Source organism: Tetrapisispora phaffii, chromosome 13 (genome assembly GCF_000236905.1).
Source record: "Tetrapisispora phaffii CBS 4417 chromosome 13, complete genome".
Taxonomy (NCBI): Eukaryota; Fungi; Ascomycota; class Saccharomycetes; order Saccharomycetales; family Saccharomycetaceae; genus Tetrapisispora; species Tetrapisispora phaffii.
Genome location: NC_016532.1, coordinates 72,094 through 95,126, shown reverse-complemented (window position 1 = coordinate 95,126; position 23,033 = coordinate 72,094). Strand labels below are relative to the sequence as shown.

The window sequence follows — 23,033 nt, the reverse complement described above, 5'->3', positions numbered from 1 at the left end:
ACCTTCACGACTTCGACAAGGTACGCTGGATACTTGAATTCGGTCGCAGTTAAAATGGAAAATTGAAACTTTATAACACTTTTTGGTGGAAGTTGAAGTGTATAAAGAGTTATATATTGAGTAGATTAGTCTTTATTGCATTGATAATAGTGCATCAACACAGAGCTGAAGTAGTGCTTGTTTGTATTTTATTGTTGGTTGGGAGTTTTCTCGTTGTAAAGTGAAGCTACAATTCGATAAGAACGAACATATTATTTCGAGGGAGGATAATGTCAGTGAATAGCAACGTGAAATTGTTTGAGCTACTGCCAAAGCAATTGAAGAATTTTTTCAAGAAGTATCCACCATCTGTGAAGTATGCAGACCGTCCAGTATCTACGCATTCGTTAGAAGCCAATCCATTTTATGCCAACAAACATCCTGTGACTGGTCGTTATCATGATCCAAAGTTTTCGTTAAGACGTATGAGTGTCCTATACAAGACAGCTTACCTGTACGGTGTACACACCTTCTTGCCCCCAATGAAGAAGAAGTTCTTTGAGGATAAGTACGAGAATAAGAAGTTTATGAGAGGTGTCTTGAACCCAAAGGGTCATAAACATGAATTGCTGCGTGAGGGAAAGCTAGCTAAGATGGAAGAAGCCATTAAGAATGCTGACAATTATATAATCGAAGCAAAAGGTAGCAAGTATGCAAAGAAGCTCGAGAAGAGGAGAGCAGAAAAGCAGAAGTCGTGGTTCTAGCACCTCAATTTCTCCTTAAGTTAGAAGAAACTCTTAAAATCAGCGATTGATGGTTCGTCTGCCAGCAGACAACATTCATTATACTCCACACGCATCCATTCATACATATATATATAATAGATGTATAGAACATAGCTAAATAGCTCCTGTAAATAAATCCAGAATTCATATTTTTGAACTTACCATTTGGGCTAACTGTAAAATTTCAAGATTCAATTTGATTAAAAAAATATTCACACTATTTGAAGAGATAGTGCCATTAAAAGGACCAATATCTAACGATCAAGAGTCGCAAAAAACTGTACTGAGTGTTCTCCAATTCGATAATGTCGCATGAGTTTGCTGTCGAGGCTTACTTGTCTTCCAAACAGTTGAATAACCAATCTGTCTCGTTAGTGATTCCTCGATTAACGAGAGACAAAATCCACAATTCAATGTACTATAAAGTGAACCTAACTGACAACTCATTAAGAGGAAACACAGTGTTACAATTGTCTAAGGTGATAGTACGAGATCTGGGAACTTTGCTAAATGGCAGTAGTCAACAATTGAATGTAATTGGTGGTGTTGAATTTAAATGCATATTGATGAAGTTGGTTGAAATGCGACCTACTTGGGAGCAACTGTTGAGTTTGCTTAATATTGATAATGATTTCAATAGTGTGGGGACTGTTGGGGAGTTCGATAATAAATACATTACAGCATTGGTGTTGACATATATTAGGATACAATACCATTTTATAAATTCAGACCATCAGCTTTTTAATAAGTGTAAGAAGCTATTTAAATTATATATGAATGATTATAGGAAACTGAAATCCATTGCTTTCGGTACCAACTGTTGGTCGATGTCACAAGCTATCGATGTTGGGATAGGACATATAGATGAGCTTGTGGAATGGCTGGCTACGAAGAATGATATTTGGGGACTGCCACTTGCAATGTGTTCATGGTGTAACCTTGATGAAGCCAGTGAGAGTGAGAGTGAGAGTACCGCTGATTCAGACTCTGAATCAAATTAAATCTGTATTTAACGTTAAATTATCGAAATATTTAGATTTAAATAATGCATATAAAATAATCTAAAACTGCAAGATTGGTGGTATCGTTCTGTTGTGTGAAGATCATCGAGCCAACACCGGAACTTCATCATTCTGTATTTGGTCTCTTAAGTATCTTCATTTTGGGATTCGAAGACGGTGTAGGGTTTGGAGTATTAGGCATCAGTGATGGAAGTTTTGTGAAACTATTTTTTTGAACGTTCTTCAAATCATTTTCCTTCTTTGCTAATGTTCTTTTTCTCCTTTGTAACTCTTTCTTACCTGCAGCTTCCAATATAACGACGTTGTTGTTCTTCTCTTTCTTCAAAGAATCATGCTCTTTAACTTTCTTGGATTTTGCATTCGTTTTGCTTTTCGATTCCAATTTCGACTTGGATTTCAATTTAGGTTTTCCTTTAGGTTTCGATTTAGTTTTAGCCACAGACGAGGAATCTTTGCTTGCAGTTTCTTCTTCTTTCTTCTTTTCACTCTTCTTCTTCTTCTTCTTTTTCTTCTTGCTCTTCTTTTCTGATTCCACTGCACCTGCTAGTTCGACTAGAGCCTTTTCAGTTTGTTTCAAGATTGCTTCATTAACTTGCTTCTGTTTATCCAATTCTTTTTTCAATGGTTTGAACAGGTTGATCTCAGAATACATATACTGATCACTCTCTGCCATTATCTTCATCGATTGCACAAAGGCTTTAAACAGTGGGTCATCTTTAATTGTGCCCTCCAATACTTTCTTGTTCGCAGCAGGTTTCTTCTTCTCTAAAGCACTGTTGTAACTTCTATTATAAGGTGAAATTTTTATTGAGGCCACACTAGAGTCGTTATTTGCATCAGTGAACGTTACATCCTGAATTTTCAACGCAAACTTCCTCAGATTCTCCATGTCTTTGAACATTATGTAAGACCTCGAATAAACTGGGTCATGGAACGGCTTATCTGACAGCTTCCCTTGCACAAAATAGAATGAATTCAAATTGATCTGGTACTCATTTGTATCATTGACAACACTCTTGACAGCATCCCAAAATTCAGTTTCTGTCAATGCAGGTGGCAAACTTTGCAAGACCAATTTAAAACCAGAAACTTCTTTATCCTTAGCCTTACGTCTATGTCTGCTTCTCTGAGATCTGCTCTTCCCCTGGGTGGCATTGCTAGCATTGTTCTCGGGCCTCCTGCCCTTCTTATGCTTACCCTTGGCGTTCCAATCACCTTGGTTCTTGCCAGCTGCTTCACCAGTGGGCAGTTCCATTTTAGCGGTTGTTTCTGCCATTTAGTTTTTGTATGAAACAAAGATCAGTCAAAAGTTATCGGAATACAAACCCAAAACTACCTCAATCGCCACTGTCTTGACCACTGTCACCCTTCGACAGCCAGTACAGTATCCTTACCTCACAAACCACCCACCAAACCTTTATATACTTCTGTCAAACTTGTTGCATTTGCAGTTTTCCAATTCGAAGCCACTTGGAAGTCGTTAAAATTCAAAAATCGAACAGAGCCAAAAATCGATGGAAAGAAGCCAAAAGTTGATGGAGATCGAGTTGTGGACCAACTGCTAGAAGGTTTAAAGAGTCAATGGCTGTATATATAAGTTATCTGGTGGGCTGTGGATTGGGTGTTTGTAGGAAATAGCAGCAATAACGGTCGATCAGTCTATAAACAATGCAATACAGTTTGGCGATTTTTTTCCAGGAGCTGTCTGATGGTTCATTTGAATGCCTGTCGTTGGATCTGGAGTCCAATGGCGAGCGGATCTCTATGCTACAAGAGGAGTTGTGCCGGAGGTTCAAGAAAGACAAGGCTTTGGAGAAGCTTGTAGAGACGCAAGCCTTTGCGTTCCATGGGAAAAGTGAATGGACGAGGTTCAACATCATGGTTGTGTCCTTTCTGAAGTACTGTCGGGATGTGAATCCTTGGTCATTGCTTGAGAGCTACGACCTGATCTTCAATTTCTACACGGACCTCGTGAACTGCCTGCTGAACGACTCGTATCCTATCGACAAGCTGGTTCCGATCACTAAAGAGATGACCGATTACGTCGTGCCTGTTGCGTGCAAGCTGGACAACAACTATGAGCTTTTGAACACTCGCCGGTTCCAATTCCTATCGTACGTGTCGTCTGTGGTGTCGAAGCTGTTCAACAGCACCAAACCTCTGCGCAACCTCGATGACCACGAGGGCTTTGTCGAGAAGCCGCATTTCCAGCAGTTGCCAGGCAAGCAGAAGATCCTGCTGTATTTGGTGAACAAGCTGAACAACATCTACTTCCGGATCCACTCTCCACAGTTGTGCTCGAACATATTCAAGAACTTCAAGCCCAAGTGCATGATCTATAGGTTCGGCGAGTACCCTGTGCAGGAACGGATCGAGTTCCACTACCTGCTGGGCAGGTACTATCTGCTGAACAACAACGTGCTGAATGCGTACCGACAACTGGACAGGTCGTTTGAGCTGCTGTCGCACGTTGCGTCGACGCTGAACCTGTCGCTGGAGTCGATGCAGCCCCTGCGAAGCAACCTGCAGCGCATCTTGAAGTACCTTGTGCCTGCCGGGCTCATCATCGGCAAGCTGCCGCGGTTCTGGGTGGTCGGCGAGGTTGACCAGCAACTGGCACACCAGTACGCAGCTGTTGCCAGAGCTGTGAGGGCCGGCAACCTCAAGGGTGTCAACGAGTGGCTGCAAGAGCACGAGTCCGCCTTGCGCCGGTCGCACCTGCTGCTGACGCTGCTGGAGAAGCTGCCGGTGCTCGCATACCGCTACCTGGTGCGTGCAGTGGTGCAGGGGTACACGATGGAGCTGTCGTCCTCGAGGGTGCCGTATGCCGTGGTGCGAAGGGCCGTTGAGCTGTCCACGGGTCCCGGGCCAGGCGCAGAGGCCCGTCTGACGATATACAACGCCGTGCACTCGGCTGCGAACGTGGAGGCGATGCTGGTGGACCTGATCAACCTGAACCTGTTTCGGGGCAACTGCTTCCCGATGCTGGAGACGTGTGTGGTCCGCAAGACAACGGACGTGTCGCAGGTGTTTCCGTCTGTGCCGGAGAAGGTGGTTGCGATGTTCCCGCTGAACGGCGACGACGCCTGGCTGGACGAGTAGTCGGAGCTGCAGCAGTGAGGCAAGCAAGTCGGCCAGCAGTGGCAGCTGCTGGCCCCACTGCTGGAGAGCTGCCACAGCTGCAGTCTTGCCCGCCCGTTACCCGCCCCCGCAAATTTTTCGCCGGCGAGCGCTTTCCGGTGCGACGGGCCCTCGAGCAATGGGAACCCAGGCTCGAGACCAGATTAGTAACCACAATTGAAGCAAGTTGGTGATGTGTTGAGGGCCGATGAAGGGCTATCTGGGATGAGTGGGTGGGGTATAAGAGAGAAGGTATGCCAGGTGTGTGATGTTGTGTTTTTTCCTTTGTGTGTTTGTGTGAAGGGAGAGTAACCAGCGAGAACGCAAGTTACAAAGACAGAACTACAACAATGGGAAACCGAGGTCCTGATGAATGGTTAGAGACGGTGAAGAAGTGCCAGGCGTTGACAGAGAACGAGATGAAGCAGCTGTGTGAGATGGTGAAGGAGCTGCTGATGGAGGAGAGCAATATCCAGCCGGTGCAGAGTCCTGTGACGGTGTGTGGGGACATCCATGGCCAGTTCCACGACCTGCTGGAGCTGTTCCGGACGACGGGTGGGTTTCCTGACGAGATCAACTACGTGTTCTTGGGGGACTACGTCGACCGTGGGTACTACAGTCTGGAGACGTTCACGCTGCTGATGTGTTTGAAAGTGAAGTATCCGTCCAGAATCACTCTGGTGCGAGGCAACCACGAGTCGAGGCAGATCACGCAGGTGTACGGGTTCTACGAGGAGTGTCTCAACAAGTACGGGTCCACGACGGTGTGGAAGTACTGCTGCCAGGTGTTCGACTTCTTGACCCTGGCGGCCATCATCGACGGCAAGATCCTGTGCGTGCACGGGGGACTGTCGCCGGAGATCCGGATGCTCGACCAGATCAGAGTGCTGTCCCGTGCCCAGGAGGTGCCCCACGAGGGTGGGTTCTCGGACCTGCTGTGGAGCGACCCCGACAACGTCGAGGCCTGGCAGGTGTCCCCCAGGGGCGCCGGCTGGCTGTTCGGCAGCAAGGTCGCCAGGGAGTTCAACCACGTCAACGGGTTGAGCCTCATCGCAAGAGCCCACCAGCTTGTAATGGAGGGGTTCAAGTACCACTTCCCGGAGAAGGACGTCGTCACCGTGTGGTCGGCTCCAAACTACTGCTACAGGTGCGGCAACGTCGCGAGTGTCATGAAGGTCGACGAGGACCTGGACCCGGTGTTCAAGATCTTCAGCGCAGTCCCAGAAGACTACATCCAGGCGGCCGCCGCAGGTGGCCCATCAGGAAGCACTGCAACCCAGAGGGGAGGCTACTTCTTATGAGCCACAGGCTCAATCCTGCATGGCCCCATAACGAGATTCACGAACCCTATAATACTTAATTCTCCAGCGCCCCAGAAAGCAACATATACATAGCATGTAACATATATACTGAACCTACAATCAATGCACAGTACTCTCAACGCCATCTGTCCATGAGCCTTCAAGCATCCATCTGGTCCCGTCGTCAAGAGCTCTTCGGCCTTACCCGGTGGCTCGTTCTTCCAAGAACGAGCCACTTTTAAAGGACGAACCCCTTCGAGAAGAGAAGATAACTGTTTTAAAGAGAGCAATGGCAGTTTCAAAGAACGGCAAATCGTTCCTGTGCCTATCGAGAACGTATCTACATACTATTTATGCCAACTACGCTACAAATGCTGAAACTGTGGGTGTGGGCTCTGTTGTTCCAACTCTCTACCGTCTGGTCGTTCCAGATCAATGCTCCTTTCTTCGCCAAGGGCCAACCGCCAGTCACCGACAAGGAACCTATCCCGGGGGACTCGTCGTTGCAACACTGTGACCTGGCTATCAGCCAGGTGGTCGACATCACGCAGGTCAACCTGTCTCCAAACCCACCTGCTAGAGGGAAAGACCTGACCATTTCTGCCTCGGGAACCGTGGCCAGCGTCGTCGGCGAGGGGTCGTACGTCGACGTCGAGGTCAGGTTGGGCTACGTCAAGCTGCTCACTCAGAAGTTTGACCTCTGTCAGATGCTCAGCGATAACGACATCGCTGGCCTGGGCGAGTGTCCGATCCAGAAGGGTGCCTACTCGCTCACCAAAGCCGTACGCATCCCAGACGAGGTGCCTCCAGGCAAGTACACCGTTCTCGCCAGAGCCTACAATGAGCACGGCGAGTTGCTCACCTGCATCACTGGCGATATCGTGTTCCCAGTGGACATGCTTTAAATTCCTTTCTGTTAGATGAACAAGAACCTAATAACCTGCCTCCGCAACTGACCAATCACAGACGGTTTACGGTCATGTGATGGGATGAGAGCCCTTGCGAGACTCGCTGCCAAACATACACACTTATATATCAGAACATCCCTTTTGTTTTGCAAACGTTCATGTTCCACCGTATCTCTATACTCTCTATATACCTATATATGCTCAATACATGCAATTGTTGAACTTGCCAGTGCCAAAGTTGCCCAGATTGCTCAGATAGCCAAGATTGTAGTTTGCTCAAAATGCTGTCAAGATTAATGTGTAGCCCCACCAATGTGGCTAGCGTGACTAGTGCAACATCCAGACTGGTGACCAGGACCTCTCTCGTGAGAAGGTTTTCTCAGAATGATGACGACGTCCTGGCCAGGGTGAAAGTGGCACCCATCAAGAGAGTGAACGAGCCCATAGAGACCAAGAAAGCTAGGCTGATATATCAGTCCAGGAAGAGAGGCATTCTCGAGACGGACCTGTTGTTGTCCAGATTTGCTGCGAAGTACCTCAAGACTATGACCCCACAACAACTCGACGAATACGACTCGTTGCTGAACGAGCTTGACTGGGATATTTATTATTGGGCCACCAAGAACTACAAAACCACTCCGCTGCCTGACAGATGGAAACACTCAGAAGTGCTGGCCATGTTACAAGAGTTCAGTAAGAACAAGGACAAAGAGATCCTAAGGATGCCAGAGCTTGACAAGTACTAAGAGTGTGTCATCCCTCCCTCGGCCCTCCCAAAGCCCAACTCACGGTGCCACCACCAATCCAAACAAGAACACTTGGCACCATTATATATTCATGTAGCGTATATACTGTCCCCGTATCATATATAGCCTTCAATTGAACATCTCATGACCTTTAAACCACATCTGCAATCACTTTCTCATCCTGAAACTTTTCAGTGACCTGTTTTTCTGCCAAAACAAAAACCTCTCGCAATGGAAGCCACTTTATTCAACAAGCACTCAAAACAGAACCTGTATAAATGAACGGTTCGTGACGGTAAACAGCAGGGTTCGATATACAACACAGTCCCCCACTCAGCACACTTGTACCAGCGACATGTCAGGAAAAGCTCCCGTGGTCAGATTGCCTCCATTACCAAGACTAAAAGTCAAGAAACCTATCATTAAACAAGAAACCAACAAATGCTTAGTGCTCATGTCTAATCTACTGCAATGTTGGTCGTCCAATGGCCATATGTCCTCCTCATGTGAGGGTATTGCTAAGGAGTTGAAGGGATGCACTGCTGTGAATGCTATGGGTGGTAAACACAATGATCAAAAAAGTAACATCAACTACCATGCTGCTAGGTTATATGACAGAGTGGGTGGGAAACATCACGATTGAGGTGAACGGTCTCTGTTCCTTTTGGGTTCTTGTAAATAAACTAATCCTTCTCCATTCAGGGCTCACTATTGTTCGTATTTGTTACGTATTGCATAGTTACATAGTTGTACATAAATTCTAATGTATGTTCCAAATTTGAAATGCTTTTCTATGTAGTTATATGTAAATGTGTGTTGCTCATGTTGGTGCTTGTGGGTAGCATTCAGCTGGTTTGATTCTGCCACACCTTTCGAGTTTGTCGTCTGTGAGGTACCATCCAGGATAGTACTTCGTGTCCCTGTGGATTTGGTTCCCAGCAGTGTGGATGCTCGTTTCTGTCACATTTACTAGCTCGTAATCAGATTCGATGTTCTCCTTATTAAGTTCTTTTTGGTTTTGAAAAGCATGCTCTTCCTCCCAGTTGAACCTATTGCTTCTGTTGTGGTCCTTGTCATTTTCTATCATCAAGTATGGGTTAGGGTCTGTTTCGGTGACTTTCCCTAACGATGTGAATCCCATCGAGTACAGTTCACAGATTGGCTCATTGCTGTATATTAAAAAACTCCAAACGCTTGCTAGACTCCAGTGTAGAATCGGTTGCAACCTCATGAACTCAGGCCAACCGGAATCAGTCTTCTCAATTGGCACTAGCTTTTCTCCAAATGGATCGGTCCGTCTGATACCAATCAGTATACCTTTTATCCTTGGGAATTCATTCAGATATATATCGAATGCATCAGCCATCTTTATCTTCTTGTCAGGGTGAAGGGGCGATTTGTATAGGTTCAAATGGTACTTCATCGCAGTGAACTCTATGAAGTCTTGCAATTTGGGAAAACATTCTTCTAATGAGATGAATGCTGCAGGTAGTTCCGCCAATGGAAACGAAGCTTGCGACCCTTTCTTATAATATTCCCAAAGGCAACTTAAATACACAATCAATAATACTTGACAATCTTTACCACCGTTGTATGATAGCGATATCTCACCACTGAAGGGACACCATTTACAAAATATTTCATCTAATATGCATCTTTTAGTTTCGTTGATAGCATCTTGTGTGCACTTAATGAACTCACTTTCATTGGGTGATAACCTTAAATACGATTCCACAATATCATTACAATGCTGGGATGTCTCTTCTAAAGATGCCATTGTCAATAGCTTCTAAATCAATATCACTTTGAAATAAATAGCACCCTTTCGATTCCTGTTACGCAGTCCTCAAACACACAGAAATTCTTAGTGAAAACGACTCTCAATTCACTCAAATAACACTCTGGTCCTTGATTAGAGGTCAACTGAACCCAGTGTTAACCTTCTTAATAGTATTTAAAAGGAGTTCTTAAGTAATAGCTTTCATCAACATTTTTACTTTTCGAAGACAATGGAGCCTGTTCACTTTTTAAGATGAACTTCTTGTTAAGCTTCGTTCAGTTTGGGGCTTATGCTATGTTTATATTAGTGATTGTAATTATGTATCTATTAACAGAGGGCTGAGTCACATTGAATATATTCAATGTGACTCCACACCAGTAGTATTTATATTTCTTATGTTTATATACATGTAAATTTCACTGGCTGATACAGTAGGCGTGGGAACAGCAAAGCAGATTAATTTGATTGAACTCTGTATTAGGAATAATCAAGCTAAACTGCTTTTCAAATTGGCCAAGTATTTCTCTATCTTAGCTAATCCAATTGTATTATCACGACACCAAATGTTTGAGAATATTTTCCTGTTGTTTTCAACTACTTCATTATTAACATCGGAAGGTTGTTCGTGTGCTATATCATCGTTGAGGTATTGAAGATCTTCTACTATCTTTTCTAGAATGTTGATGGTCTCTAAGTTTCCCATGACACCATTTATGGTCATTTCTCCTATTAGTTGGCGTAATGGGTATATTTCTGAGAAATTTTCCCAAGTTAATTGTAATAAAATGTTGTAAAATTCAATACTGCAGACACTTAAATATAAAGAAAGTTGATCCAATTGTTTACATTCATTATGGATGAATGCAGATAAAGAGTATCTTCTTTCTGATGGCAAATATATCTTCTCATCTTTTAAGAAAGTTTGGATAATGTATGGAACAGTGATATCGAGAGGAGTAGGTAGCACTGTTGGATGGGCTTCACATTGGGTCTTGATTTCATTAGGTAACTCCTCGAAACTAGTACTTGTCGGTATTATCTTGTCAGCATTTGTTTTGTATTGTTGGATCAATTCCATAAAGTATTCTAACAACTCGTGATCGGTCTTAACTTGAGTGATGATATAGTCTATATAAGGTTTCATTGCCTTGTCCATGTCCGATTTAAACATCTGTTTCTTCTTAAGATACTCCAACATGGCCTCCTTCCTATTCAATGCATCATCAGTTGTTTCTGCATCTGGTAAATAGCTCTTCTTCACATTGTTAGAGGCTAGCTTTGCAAATTTTCCCAAGATCGATCTGTCCATTTTTAACTCTTTTGCTTGGTTATCATCTATATCTAATATTGTGGATACTAACGAAACAGGATATTTTCTGATATCATCTGTGGTTAAAGTAGCAAGATCACTGTAGTGAGATGAATCATGAATCTTATTATGCTCCTCTGATGACTTTCTGAAAAAGGCTAACATTCTCTTATCATTTTCACTCAATTGTTTCTTATCTTGACCAAAGACAATCTGTAACTTTTCATTAGAACTACCTGGATTTAAACCTTCAGAATAATCTTCATCTGAACTGTGGCCTTTCGAAAGTTTATTCACTTGACTCATAACATCTTTCCTGCTTAATTCACGTTCTCTTTCTTTCTCCATGATCCTTTCAAAAACATTCTCAAACAACGTTCGCTCTTGAATATTCGAGAGCTCTTCCTCACTTTTAAAAGTCTTGCTCTCATCCAAACTTGTGTCTCTACCAATCTTACCACTAGAACTTTGCTTCATCTCTCCCAATAAAGCATTGCTCGAATGAATTCCACGATTCACTGCACATCTGGAGACATTAAGAGCTCGAAGTCGTAGCATCTGGTTGCAGAATAAGGACATTTTTCTTTAATGCAAAAGGGATCCACACACACTTGCACTTCGATACGATACACCTGGAGTTAACTATTGAATCATCACTATCTCTTTTCATTTATACATAAACGTTTTATTTAAGTTGCAAGAATCAAATATTTGGCAGAGCTTAAAAAGAAAAAAGAGGAAGGCTTCTTTGATTAAAAGTTGTAAAGAACCTTTTACCATTGTTTATGGAAGGAGAAACAGGTTATATGTCTTTAAAATCGAATTAGAACTAGTAGATGTGTTGTATAAATGAACTACCAATGTATTTCGCCAGTTAGTTTGGTGTTTCCAGTCACTGAGCTAAGGATTTGAAGGCCTAGCAGGTGTTCAGTGCTAGTTTTCCAAGAAATTAATTGGTAGCATTGATAATGTTCAATTATATATGTATTTATGTATCGGTAACTATGTGATTTTGTGAGGAATTATTTACTTATGCATTTGTATTGTCTGTTCGTAAGGTTGCTTGGATTTTCAGAACTCATTATCTATTTATATATGTTCAGAGAATCCTTCTAAATCTTTTGTTGCTTTATCCATTCTTCGTATTCCTTCATCAAAACGTTCTGGATCAGATATCATGTCAGCAGCAAGTCTTGTCAACGCATCCACCAGTTGTTCAAGGACTTTCTTCTCCTCCATCTGCATATCTAGTTTCGAGAACTCTGAACTAACTAGTGTCCCATTAGTGAAACTGATCATTCTTGACAATGCGTCTGGATCAACTTGACTAAAAGGTTCAATTGTTCCAAGATTTCTTTGAACAGGGGCATCTTCTGCTTGTATTGATGAAGGTGGGGGGTGTTTAGAGTGTTCCTGGGATAGAATTTCATCAGAATTTGGAGCATCGGCATGGCCATAAGTTTCACTCTCTACATTTTCTACAAGCACTTCAGGAACATGTATTTTGGAACATGGTCTTCTTGAGTTTCTTGGTGGGATAGATGGGTTGTATTCATTAGTTTCTGAACGGATAGGATCTTTTCCTGAGTTGGCCCTTTCAACTGTAGTGAGCAATGGCTCTAACACACTAGACGAAACAGATTCCATATCTGTGTCGCTAACTCTAGACGTTATTCTTATTTCAGGGATTGAGTCGTCACTTTCATCCTTATCTTCCTCCTTTTGCATTTGAGTTGCAGTATCCTCTTGTGGCGATTGCAGAATTATTGGTATTTGATTTTTGCTTGCTGTTGGTGTGCTTGGTTCTACTAGAATTGTTTTCAGGTTGTTAGAAGCTTTGTTTGATTTACTGGAACGTAACGATGAATATCTCTGCACCGTTATTGCTTCCAGCTGTGTTGGGGAAGGGGTCGATGGTAATGAATCAAATCTTTTCACTTGTTGAGATCCAGATTTTTTCTCCTTTGGTATGAAACTATTGACATTCTCTTGTAAAGGCAATGTGGGTAACAAAGGAATTTTCTGAACAGTCTCAGAACTGTTTCCAAAAGTAGAATTGGAGTCTCGTTCTGATCCAGAGTTGGTATTATTCATAAACGAAACCGCGATACCTTCCTCAACCACACCACTATAGCTCGAGATAAAACTTGACCTATTAGCTACAGAATACATGCCATTATTCGGTGGCAACATATTGGAAATAGGCCCTTGTTCAACCGTTGATGGTTTTACCGTCTCTGCCCTTTCGTCAGAACTGTCAGACACGTTGGCCTGCAGGGAATCTAGCATCAGAGACAACCTCTTTGTGTTGACCGACTTATCATTTGCATTGTTGGAGCCTTCTAAAGACATACTCTCTTAATCTCTATAATGCCTCTCAGTTTTCTCACCTCCAATCTATATGATTAGTAGCTATTCGCAATAGTCTTCCAGGCTCCCTTATGGTCCACAAACACGAAGGAGACACGGATGCTCTTAAAGGAGTTGTGAGTCTGTTGATATAAGTACCTGGCCAAGCATCAACGTGTCCAGGAAGCGTTAATGGTTTACAGAATGCTTGTAACGAAAGGAAATACAACTGAAAAGTTTCAGTCATGGGCATCTCGAGAATTCAAGATGTTTCCCAATCGGGAAAGAAGGTAAACATTTGACCAAAACCTTAAGCAGTGTCTCTCGAAAAGCATAGCAAAGGTAGGTTCTTTATCGGTCTAACAATGCAAAGCAGGTCCGTTTGGTGCATATATGGCAGTTCTGTCTTCGATTACCAGCCCATACCGTTTGCAATACGCAGCAAGATTGGTATGTCAACGATGACATTGAGTTCTCGAGGAATTGACGACTCTCGAAGTAGCTTGCTCGCTGACCCCAGTACGTAATCAGTGTTTTTGAACGTGGTGGTCCAATCACTGTGGCCATCTAGATACCTATAGCGTCCTTTATATCTCGATGGATGGTCTCCATCGTCTCTTGCAACGAGCAAACGCATCCACCACCACCACCTCTGCCTCTAAGCTGCAAGGTCGCATTATATGTCACGTGCGGCATAAATTTATGACACGAAATGAATTTGTGAACAAAGGTTTACCAGTAAACAAAGCTTTAATAATACAGATTTAAAGACTAATTCAAGTAAAATGTACAGCTAACTTGATCAAGCAGTGCAATTGAGGTCTCCCATCAGAGGTACACTGTTTTATATTTTCTGTGTGTGTTTTTTTGGTTGGTTCTACCCCCCTTAGCTGCAAGGCACTAAAATTATGAGTAGATATACATTCCCAATTCTGGATATTCCTGAGATCGTTTTAACTTTGCATAAATGTGATTTTGCAATGGCTAATGAAGTTAACATTCGCAGACCCACTTCCGAGTATATTATCACTCTATACAAGCAAATTATTGAAAGTTATATGGGTCTTTCAGCAGATCATCTGCTTACTTTAGGTGTAAATGCTAATAAAGAATCAGTTACTAATGACAATAATGATGAACATAATGTTTTAAATGTATTGGTTTTGAATAAGATCTGTTTCAAGTTTTTTTTAAATATTGGAGTAACGGATTTCAATATCATGGATCTATACAAACCTGATCATTTAAGAGTGCAAAGGTTACTAAGTGCTGTGGTTAATTTTGCTAGATTTCGTGTTGAGAAAATGGAAGATTGCACAGATATTATTGAAAAATCTGGTGTCTTGCTAGATGAATTGACCTCTACTTTTCACAAGTTTAACTATTTGCAAAATATCAAAAACCAATACGTGATAAAATCACATCCATCGAATGAACTTGATAACGTTTCACCATTTGTTGACTCGATTAATAATGAAGAGGAATTGAAAAGGTTAGATAGTGAAAATGCAGCTTTAGAAATTGAACTGAAAAAATTGACTGCTGTTCAAGAACAATTGAAGAATAATTACGATAATTATAAGAGAACTAAAAATGATCTTTTCACAGGTTTAGAGTCAGTTAATTTTAAGTATATAGAATTGGAATCGGAAAAGAAAAAACTAGAGAAATTCACAAATGCAAACATAGTTGATATAAACAGAAAGATTGATGATGTTAAATCTCAAATAAAAATTTACGATGAAAAATTAATTTCATTACAAGAAAAACAAAATAATGTCAAAGTTGCAGTGACTAGTTTGCAACATATAATCGAAGAGCTCTACGATATAATACGACTATTATCCACCGATTTAGAACAAAAAAATAGAGATGAGCAAGATCTTTTAAATTTCCAAAAACAATTGAAGTTAAGAAACGAAAAATTAGAAGTGCTATTAAAGTCAAATATTAGTTATAAATTGAAGTTATTAAATAATCAATTAGAAGCACAAAATGAAAAATTATTAGATTTAAAGAAGCAACACGATAGAGAAACTTTAGAGAATGATTCGACCATAACTAATTTAAAGAGAAAATATAATGAAGAAACTTTAAAAGAATTTAAAGAAGGTGAAAAAAATATTCAAGAGAATTTAATCAATATAGAATTAAAAAATATTGAATTGGAAATTGAAGAAATGCAAAATAATTATAAGATTGAAATTAATGAAATTGAAAATCAATATTCATTACTGGTAACTCATATAAATAACTATATGGAAAAAATGTTAAACAAAATGCAGATTTAATTAAAATACAATAAATGCGCATGCGTACATTAACAACATTAAAAGCACAGCTTTTTTCTCATCTATTTAAAGAAAAATTGAACATAAAAATATTTAGAATCAGAATCCCAATATGTGCATCTTTGATTAAGCTCTTCTAATGACTTCAATTCATCTCCTGATGATGCATCAAGTATAATTTCTTTTGGAGGTAACGTTATTCCAATATTCTCAAATGGTTCATAAGCTATAACTAAATATTCATCATTTATATCCTCATCTTTTGTAACAGTAGTAGCATTATTATTTATACCATTGTCATTTTTTTTATTATTTTTATCATTATTCTCAGTGCCACTATCTTTTGCTAGCTCAATACCGTTGACAATTTTAATAAATGGTTTCAAATATTCTAAATCTTTTCCCACTTTCAAATCAGAACCATTAGTCTCACCTCTTGTATTGTAATCTACTTGAATTGATATCCCAGGGAGTCCAGACTCCTCATCTTTTATTTTACTAATTTTACATAAAGGTTCAATACCATTCGATATGATAGCTTGTCTTCTCTTTTCAACAGCTTTTTGAAACTGTTGCAACATTAAATCTTCACCGTTGCGATTCGATTTATTCATATTAGATTTGTGTTTATCAACCATATTCTCACGCCTTAATACACTAAGCCCATGCTTCTTACCTTTTAAATGACGCTCTACACTTGTCCATGACATATGCATAGTATTACATAATTTGCACACTAATTTACCCGAGTGGTTCTTGTATATATAGGGATCTTTCCTAGCTAAACTATTAGATGCTACATTGTTATTACTTATACCTTCATCTTGGAAGGTATATGGAACCTGTTCTCCCTCTCTCAATAACTCTTCAACCTTCTTTCGCCTTTGTAAATTGGAATGAGATTCTGAAGCAATCCCACCAGCACCTTTTTTAGAACCTGCTCTATTTTGGTAATCCATGGTTATCACTTATATCACCGTTTGTCCTATTATAGAAATCTATAAAATACTCAGTTGCCACCTTTGATCTTAAACTATTTTATATAACTTTCAAATTGTTTAACTATCAGTTGTGATATAGTTGAAATTTAACAGATTTGAAGTTTTAATCGATGAGTTCGGTTTTTTTTCCAAAATTGATATAATATGCAATAAAAATTGTTTTAAAGTTATATAGATACAAACTCTGCATACATATATCTAACAAAGTATCTATACATATTTAAATTATTAAATCATTCATTTGTAGATTTTGAATTTTGACATATTTATTTAGGAGTTTCCTCTGGGGCAATCGCATAAACACCTTTATCATTTTCGATACAATTGAATTTAGTATTTTTCAATGTAGGCCATGATTTATGCGGTATATCCCATCCACAAAGTTCAGTTATGTAGGCTACAACGTCATCACATAATCCTAAAAATGATATATCAAATTCTGCATGTTTAACTGGATCTTTATTTATTAAAACTTGTGGAACGTGTGCAGGAAGCATGTTAACAATTTCTGAAACGGGAGCGACTTTCAAACTAGTACCGATACATATCAGTAAATCACATTCCAAAATATCTTTTCGAATTGTCTTGTGGAATTTCGATGGCAATGCTTCACCGAAAAAAGTTATATCAGGTTTTAAAACACCGCAAGATTTTTGTACGTAACTGAAAGTACTGAAACGACCCATATCTGAATCGAATTGGCTTGGAATACTAAATATCTTTTCCGAACTATCAGTTTCTGTGACAACTTCAGTTGGGAAATATTCTTTTCTCTTTGGGTAGCAATATGGACATAGTGGTAGTTCCATTTTTCTAATACTATTAAAAATCTTTTCACCTGGCAACTGCCAATGACAGGTGACACATGATGCCGTAGCAAAAGAACCATGGCATTGCACTAACTTTTCAGGTTTAATGCCAGCATATGATTCTAGATTATCGATGTTCTGGGTGTAACTTCTCAACAATTTTCCTTTGTCTTGTAACATTTTAATGAAACTATGTAATGGAGAACAAATATTATCTGGAGGCAATACCAAGTGAGCGATATTATAGAATACCGATGGGTCTTGCATGAATATATCAAAATTGAATACATCTTGAGGATCATCTAAACCTAAATATTTGATTTTGGAGTAAAAACCTTCTGATGATCTGAAATCAGGGATCCCCAGAGATGTAGAAACACCTGCGCCTGTCAATACTAGAATATTTTTGGCTTCTTTTAATCTATTGACAAAATCCATTGGAGATGAAAAATTAGATAACCTTATTCTCGTACAAAGAATTTTATTAACAGCTTTTTGTAAGTCCTTGACTAAACGAACAGCATGTTTTTTACCTAGTGGGTCTCCGGATTCATTATCTGCAATATTTCTTAATAATCTTTCATAATTTTCATCTAGTTTACCTTTATTTTCTTCGAAAAACTGCTCTATTTTCGAATTATCTGTCTCAATGACCTTATATATGGAGGTCAATAAGAAAGAATCGTTGATCTCGAAACCCAACAGTTTTATTATATGGTACAAATATAGCGTGTTCAACTGTTCTGGTAGATATGAGTCGAGAAACTTTCGCAGGCCATAAAACTTAAGAAACAGCCTTGCATTTAACATGTCACCTCTTTCAAATTTTGGTAAGATATACTTCTTTGTCAATTGATCCTGATAGATTTTGATTGGAAGAATAGGCATAATTGGCTTCAAAACGTCACGAAACCGTTTACAAGTGTCGATTGTCTCGTCATTGCCGTGGTTCACACTAACCTGGGTTTCTTCAATATCTTCGGTCTTCAATTTCTTTATAGGCTGTTGTGATTCTGATTCTGAATGTGATTGTGTTTGCGCTTGTGATTGTGACGACCGTTGCAACGAACTTAAAGGGAAATTATCAATGTCTGTAGAAGCACTTCTCTTTCCATTCATAATCAATTGCTCACCTTCTGTCATTATTTCTTATGAACCCTGAGTATTTTAGCTTATTGTTCGAATGAAGTCGATATGGAAATTTAATTGATAGGTTTTTTCTCGTGTTCTTCTTTGGTCTCAAAACGTACAAAAAATTCCCCCCAACGAGCCCAAATTCTAAAATAAAGAAACAAATGATTCGAATAATAATAACTACCAAAATTCACCCCTCAGAGCACTCAGAAACTGCTCTATTTAACATTTACTTATAATATATATTAACTTATTTATTGTTTTATTTATTTATATTGGACAGTTAAGTTAGTTATGACTTTTCATGTCACAGCCAATGTTGAAAAAAAAATTTAAAGCGTGTCACGTGAAGAGGACCAGAACCCAACACATTACAAGACAGAGATGGGATGAGATGAGCTGTATATATATTAAGATATGGTTGGTCGTTCTTGAAAGTATTTATTTCAGCTTCTATATAGTCATTGTATGTTATCTGCAGGTTAAGTTGAATGGCATGTGGTGTTAATTTCTTGCTGGAGTTTGATGTAAGAGACTATATGCCATTGATTTTACTGTTCCCTTAATTTTTTTTTAACTTGTTTCCTCTTGGTTTTGAATATATGTATAGTTGGTTATGGAAAGTTTGATAATGGTAGTGGGCAGTATGTTATAATCCATTTCCATACTCTGAATAGCCTCCGTACTCTAGTTTCTGAGTTTGTTGGTTGTTGGAGGTTTCTTTTCGTGCATTCAAGTCGGTTTTATTCTCTTCGTTTTGTGCACTTAATGGACCAACGCCAATTTTAGCAAGCATTTCTTCTGCAATTGTATTTTCCAGGTTCACATCATTGACAATCACTCCTTTCTGTTTGCTCAACTCCTGTAACTGAGCAAGCATGTCTACTTCTTCTCTGTTGTTGGCATCGATTTCATTCTGTAAGTGGATGATGTATTCAACTGCTTGAGTCAAGATCTGGCCCTTGTTGGGTTTCCCATCTTTGGTACCGCTAGCTTTTATTTGGTCATTCAAAGAATTCGCTTCTAAAGTATTGGCAGAAGCTGATTTTGCTCTCAGATGTTCTTCAAAAAACTCTGTTGGGATTAAATTCAAAATCTCTTGGATCTTTTCATTCATATTGTCACGACGTAACCGTTCAATTGTAACATTAGCAGGCTGGCTGGAGTTAGCCGTCTCGCTAAATGACTCTACACTATCTGGAACAGATGTCATGGCTGTCAATAAAGATTATGGTGTAAAAATATTTTTCTCTTGTTTCGAAATTGTGGGCTAAGGTTCTATCCTAATTTGCTGATGTGCAATCGCACTACTTGTTCTCGTTCTTGGATTATTCAGTCTATAAAGTTAAACAATATCGCAGTCTGCATACTATAAGTATCACTTCACAAAGATGGCAATACATAAATACCTTAGCTACCACTGTTATATCTTTCAGTAAAGGATTTTGAGTTTTCATTATTGATTTCAGTAAGAAACTAGCTTTTTCCTGAAATTTTAAGCTTTGGAAATTTCAGTAACACTACTAATCTCACCAAACTGGTTTAAGTATTTTATAATAAAACAGTAAATATTGTTTCATAAAATGTAGTAATTATGAGTTAGTGGTACTACACATATTTGTATAAACTACATACGTCTACATGGGGTTTTCAGATTGTTCTCTCTAGGTATACATATAAAGCTACCGAATAGACTCAGCGACTTATAATTCGTATTCTAAGATGTAAATTTTCTTGTATGGTTCTAAAGTTTCAATACTCTTCAATATCAACGGTTTTATATCATCTTTGTTGAGTTGGAAATAGTCCAATAATAGTAGAGCATTAACGTTATCTAATTTGTAATTATCTTTAAAGTACTTGATAAAGTTGAAATCTGGGCTGTTCACCTCGTTTATTGGAATGGAAGAGAAGTCAGATTCTAATACCTTTCTTGCAACTTGTTTGGCAATATCTTCAAATGGTTGGTCATCTCTCGTGGCCAAAGCTAAGATGATGGCCATAGCACCAATGATACTAGCGTTTGGTCCCACGATTTTGGAGTACTTGGTAATCGCACCGGCTGATAATGCCAATTTGCCTAATTTGTATTCAGTAAGGAATGCTAAAACATAATCTTTATCGACATCGGTAACTTGGTTGTTGTATTTGGTGAAAAATACATTTAAGAAATCGTCCAATGGTTTCTTTGAATTTGATAACTTTTCACCAAACTCATCATTATCTTTGTCTGCTGGGTAGGCCATAACAATTTTTCTTTCTTGATCTTTACGTTTATTTAACGAAGAGTCCTTTTTGTTCTTTGTGTTGCTTTTCTTCTTTGGTACAATCTCAGAATCATTTCTCTCTTTCAAAGTGTCATTTAATTCGAAGTATAAACGTGAAGCACCCTTCATGGCACGAACATAAATTGGTTTAGTGTAGATGCTTTTACCCCAATCCAACATTTCTAAGTAAGCCCTTGATGTACCCTTTCTCAAACAATAAGAATGGAAATCTAATTGGTCATCTTCAAATTGTTGATAGAATTTACTAATTGCAGTATATCTTTTCAAAGATAAGCCTTGGAATTTCATGGTATCCCATTCTAATTCTTTAATCTTTTGAGAATCTGCATTTTCGTCTTCCTCAGTGACTTCAGCTGATGAAGTTCTCAATTCTTCTAGTTTTTTCTTTGAATCAACATGAAGCCTATTGTAGGCTTCTGCTTGCTCAATGATAAACCAAGAAGCTTCTACTAAATGTAAGTCTTTGACACCATTGACTGCATCATCATTTTTAGTGAATAAAGAGACAACTTCTACAGCTTTTTCGATATCGTTTGCTCTTAAATAATACTTGGCAGTCTTACAATTAATAAATCTATCCTGTAAGTCTAATTTCCTACCTTCTTCTAGAGCCTCAGCTGCTTCAGATAACATACCCATATGCTTCAAAATACGACCCTTCAAGATGTACAATTCAACCATAGTTGGAGTATGTTCAATAGCCTTATCAATATATTCTTGAGCTTTTGGATAGTTCCTTACAAACAAGTAATGTTGAGAAAGGTAATAGTTGGTCCAGATGACAGCACTTGGATCAGATGATGCTTCCAAAGTCCCCAAAAATTCAGTGACGATATCTTCGCATAACCGGGGAATGATATCTGATCTTTGTCTATATAACGGTTTAATATTCGAAAAAGTAGCTGGAACACCACGTTTCAATTGAGCAGTGACATATTCATTTAAGCTTTCTCTTAGATAATTTTCATCTTCAATAAATGATAGTGGGATATATTTTGGAGGTTCAGCTTTTGGATAAAATGTAGCCAATTTCTTGTATAATTTTAATTTCAAACCTTTGTCATTAGAAATACCCAAAGTGACTTCAAGTAACTTATAATATTTCAAATTGTCAGGGTTTCTCTTGATTAAAGCTCTGTAAACTTTTGAAGCTTCTTTGAATTCGCCAGTTTTCATTAAAATACTTGCTTTTCTTTCTAGAACAGCATATTTGTCGAAAATATCTTTTTCATTATCACATAAATGTTTTAAAACCTTATTCAATTTTTCAACATTTGATTCAGCTGCTGTATACATGATATCATTCTTGTACATGATACATTCACTGTTTTCGTAGAGTTCTGGTTCACTTAATTTACCTGCAGCTAACTTTTCAAATTGAGATAAAGTATTGATGGCTTGTTGTCTTTCACCATTAATGTATTGTGCAACGGCTAAACTGGTCCAATTAGCACGGTAACCCATGTAAGCTTCCCAATACTTTTTTCTAGAAGCTAGAACAGCTTTGAAATCACCAATTTGAGATTGCAAAATGGATAAATCTCTATAAATTTGGTGATTCGTGGATCCATTATCCAAAGAAGCTTGGAACCATCTAATGGAATCAGTATAGTTCTTAGTGGATCTCATATAGATACCCAAAATATGACAACAGATTGGAGAGGCCTTAAAGCTTTTAATTTTGCTAATAGCATTGTTGATATAAGATTTAGCTTCCTCGGTCTCGCCAGTAGAGTATAAATCTAAACCTTTTAAAGCTAAGGCGTCAACATAGGAACTATCTTTCTTCAAAATGGCTTCCAAAAGTTTTAAAGATTTCTTGTAATTCTTAGATTCATACAATTTTAAAGCCTCTAAAAGACCGCTGTTGTCCTTAGGCTTAGAAGCAGCAGACTTTGGCTTTGGTTTAGCAGCACCTCTTCTCTTTGACATATTTCCCGGTAGTTTTTGGATCTTTATTCAAAGGTAGAATTTGTATTTTTATTAGCTAAAAAAGAATATTAATTGAAAATATTGACAATCTAGTGACGATGTAGATGTAGAGTATCAATTGACTTGTAATAACTTCTTTTAATGGTCTTGGATCAAGTTACATTCATCAACATCTTGATGTCCAAATGTTCAGGTAAGAAGTGTTTCCATAAAAAAGTATTGTAATAACAAAGTCACTCAACACGATATTGAGATTTATTTGCCAATAACCATCTAATC

The 23,033-nt window shown here is 39.0% G+C and overlaps 16 protein-coding genes across 16 annotated transcripts; 8 read left to right on the top strand and 8 right to left on the bottom strand.

Moving 5' to 3' along the window:
- Positions 1-269: 269 nt before the first annotated feature.
- On the top strand, positions 270-743 carry MRPL25 (mitochondrial 54S ribosomal protein mL59; the record flags this gene model as incomplete). The annotated part of the gene is made up of 1 exon (XM_003688013.1): positions 270-743. The coding sequence occupies one exon, from the start codon at positions 270-272 to the stop codon at positions 741-743; it is 474 nt and encodes a 157-aa protein (XP_003688061.1).
- Positions 744-1,069: 326 nt separating this feature from the next.
- Positions 1,070-1,765, top strand: PRP38 (U4/U6-U5 snRNP complex subunit PRP38; the record flags this gene model as incomplete). The annotated part of the gene is made up of 1 exon (XM_003688012.1): positions 1,070-1,765. One exon carries the CDS (start codon positions 1,070-1,072, stop codon positions 1,763-1,765), a length of 696 nt encoding a protein of 231 aa, XP_003688060.1.
- Positions 1,766-1,892: 127 nt separating this feature from the next.
- Positions 1,893-3,062, bottom strand: UPF3 (Upf3p; the record flags this gene model as incomplete). The annotated part of the gene is made up of 1 exon (XM_003688011.1): positions 1,893-3,062. One exon carries the CDS (start codon positions 3,060-3,062, stop codon positions 1,893-1,895), a length of 1,170 nt encoding a protein of 389 aa, XP_003688059.1.
- A 392-nt stretch (positions 3,063-3,454) lies between these two features.
- THP1 (Thp1p) lies at positions 3,455-4,888 on the top strand (the record flags this gene model as incomplete). Its single annotated transcript, XM_003688010.1, has 1 exon — positions 3,455-4,888. The coding sequence occupies one exon, from the start codon at positions 3,455-3,457 to the stop codon at positions 4,886-4,888; it is 1,434 nt and encodes a 477-aa protein (XP_003688058.1).
- A 368-nt stretch (positions 4,889-5,256) lies between these two features.
- On the top strand, positions 5,257-6,207 carry SIT4 (type 2A-related serine/threonine-protein phosphatase SIT4; the record flags this gene model as incomplete). Its single annotated transcript, XM_003688009.1, has 1 exon — positions 5,257-6,207. The coding sequence occupies one exon, from the start codon at positions 5,257-5,259 to the stop codon at positions 6,205-6,207; it is 951 nt and encodes a 316-aa protein (XP_003688057.1).
- Positions 6,208-6,578: 371 nt separating this feature from the next.
- On the top strand, positions 6,579-7,112 carry NPC2 (sterol transporter; the record flags this gene model as incomplete). The annotated part of the gene is made up of 1 exon (XM_003688008.1): positions 6,579-7,112. One exon carries the CDS (start codon positions 6,579-6,581, stop codon positions 7,110-7,112), a length of 534 nt encoding a protein of 177 aa, XP_003688056.1.
- Positions 7,113-7,396: 284 nt separating this feature from the next.
- SDH5 (succinate dehydrogenase assembly factor SDH5) lies at positions 7,397-7,861 on the top strand (the record flags this gene model as incomplete). The annotated part of the gene is made up of 1 exon (XM_003688007.1): positions 7,397-7,861. One exon carries the CDS (start codon positions 7,397-7,399, stop codon positions 7,859-7,861), a length of 465 nt encoding a protein of 154 aa, XP_003688055.1.
- Positions 7,862-8,216: 355 nt separating this feature from the next.
- MRP10 (mitochondrial 37S ribosomal protein mS37) lies at positions 8,217-8,504 on the top strand (the record flags this gene model as incomplete). The annotated part of the gene is made up of 1 exon (XM_003688006.1): positions 8,217-8,504. The coding sequence occupies one exon, from the start codon at positions 8,217-8,219 to the stop codon at positions 8,502-8,504; it is 288 nt and encodes a 95-aa protein (XP_003688054.1).
- Positions 8,505-8,681: 177 nt separating this feature from the next.
- FAD1 (FMN adenylyltransferase) lies at positions 8,682-9,638 on the bottom strand (the record flags this gene model as incomplete). Its single annotated transcript, XM_003688005.1, has 1 exon — positions 8,682-9,638. One exon carries the CDS (start codon positions 9,636-9,638, stop codon positions 8,682-8,684), a length of 957 nt encoding a protein of 318 aa, XP_003688053.1.
- Positions 9,639-10,128: 490 nt separating this feature from the next.
- MTF2 (Mtf2p) lies at positions 10,129-11,508 on the bottom strand (the record flags this gene model as incomplete). Its single annotated transcript, XM_003688004.1, has 1 exon — positions 10,129-11,508. The coding sequence occupies one exon, from the start codon at positions 11,506-11,508 to the stop codon at positions 10,129-10,131; it is 1,380 nt and encodes a 459-aa protein (XP_003688052.1).
- A 531-nt stretch (positions 11,509-12,039) lies between these two features.
- Positions 12,040-13,302, bottom strand: NBA1 (Nba1p; the record flags this gene model as incomplete). The annotated part of the gene is made up of 1 exon (XM_003688003.1): positions 12,040-13,302. One exon carries the CDS (start codon positions 13,300-13,302, stop codon positions 12,040-12,042), a length of 1,263 nt encoding a protein of 420 aa, XP_003688051.1.
- A 905-nt stretch (positions 13,303-14,207) lies between these two features.
- Positions 14,208-15,590, top strand: NUF2 (kinetochore-associated Ndc80 complex subunit NUF2; the record flags this gene model as incomplete). The annotated part of the gene is made up of 1 exon (XM_003688002.1): positions 14,208-15,590. The coding sequence occupies one exon, from the start codon at positions 14,208-14,210 to the stop codon at positions 15,588-15,590; it is 1,383 nt and encodes a 460-aa protein (XP_003688050.1).
- A 62-nt stretch (positions 15,591-15,652) lies between these two features.
- On the bottom strand, positions 15,653-16,549 carry PRP11 (spliceosome assembly protein PRP11; the record flags this gene model as incomplete). Its single annotated transcript, XM_003688001.1, has 1 exon — positions 15,653-16,549. The coding sequence occupies one exon, from the start codon at positions 16,547-16,549 to the stop codon at positions 15,653-15,655; it is 897 nt and encodes a 298-aa protein (XP_003688049.1).
- Positions 16,550-16,857: 308 nt separating this feature from the next.
- On the bottom strand, positions 16,858-18,543 carry SIR2 (NAD-dependent histone deacetylase SIR2; the record flags this gene model as incomplete). The annotated part of the gene is made up of 1 exon (XM_003688000.1): positions 16,858-18,543. The coding sequence occupies one exon, from the start codon at positions 18,541-18,543 to the stop codon at positions 16,858-16,860; it is 1,686 nt and encodes a 561-aa protein (XP_003688048.1).
- A 640-nt stretch (positions 18,544-19,183) lies between these two features.
- On the bottom strand, positions 19,184-19,747 carry RTG1 (Rtg1p; the record flags this gene model as incomplete). Its single annotated transcript, XM_003687999.1, has 1 exon — positions 19,184-19,747. The coding sequence occupies one exon, from the start codon at positions 19,745-19,747 to the stop codon at positions 19,184-19,186; it is 564 nt and encodes a 187-aa protein (XP_003688047.1).
- A 490-nt stretch (positions 19,748-20,237) lies between these two features.
- Positions 20,238-22,754, bottom strand: NAT1 (peptide alpha-N-acetyltransferase complex A subunit NAT1; the record flags this gene model as incomplete). Its single annotated transcript, XM_003687998.1, has 1 exon — positions 20,238-22,754. One exon carries the CDS (start codon positions 22,752-22,754, stop codon positions 20,238-20,240), a length of 2,517 nt encoding a protein of 838 aa, XP_003688046.1.
- Between the last annotated feature and the right edge of the window lie 279 nt (positions 22,755-23,033).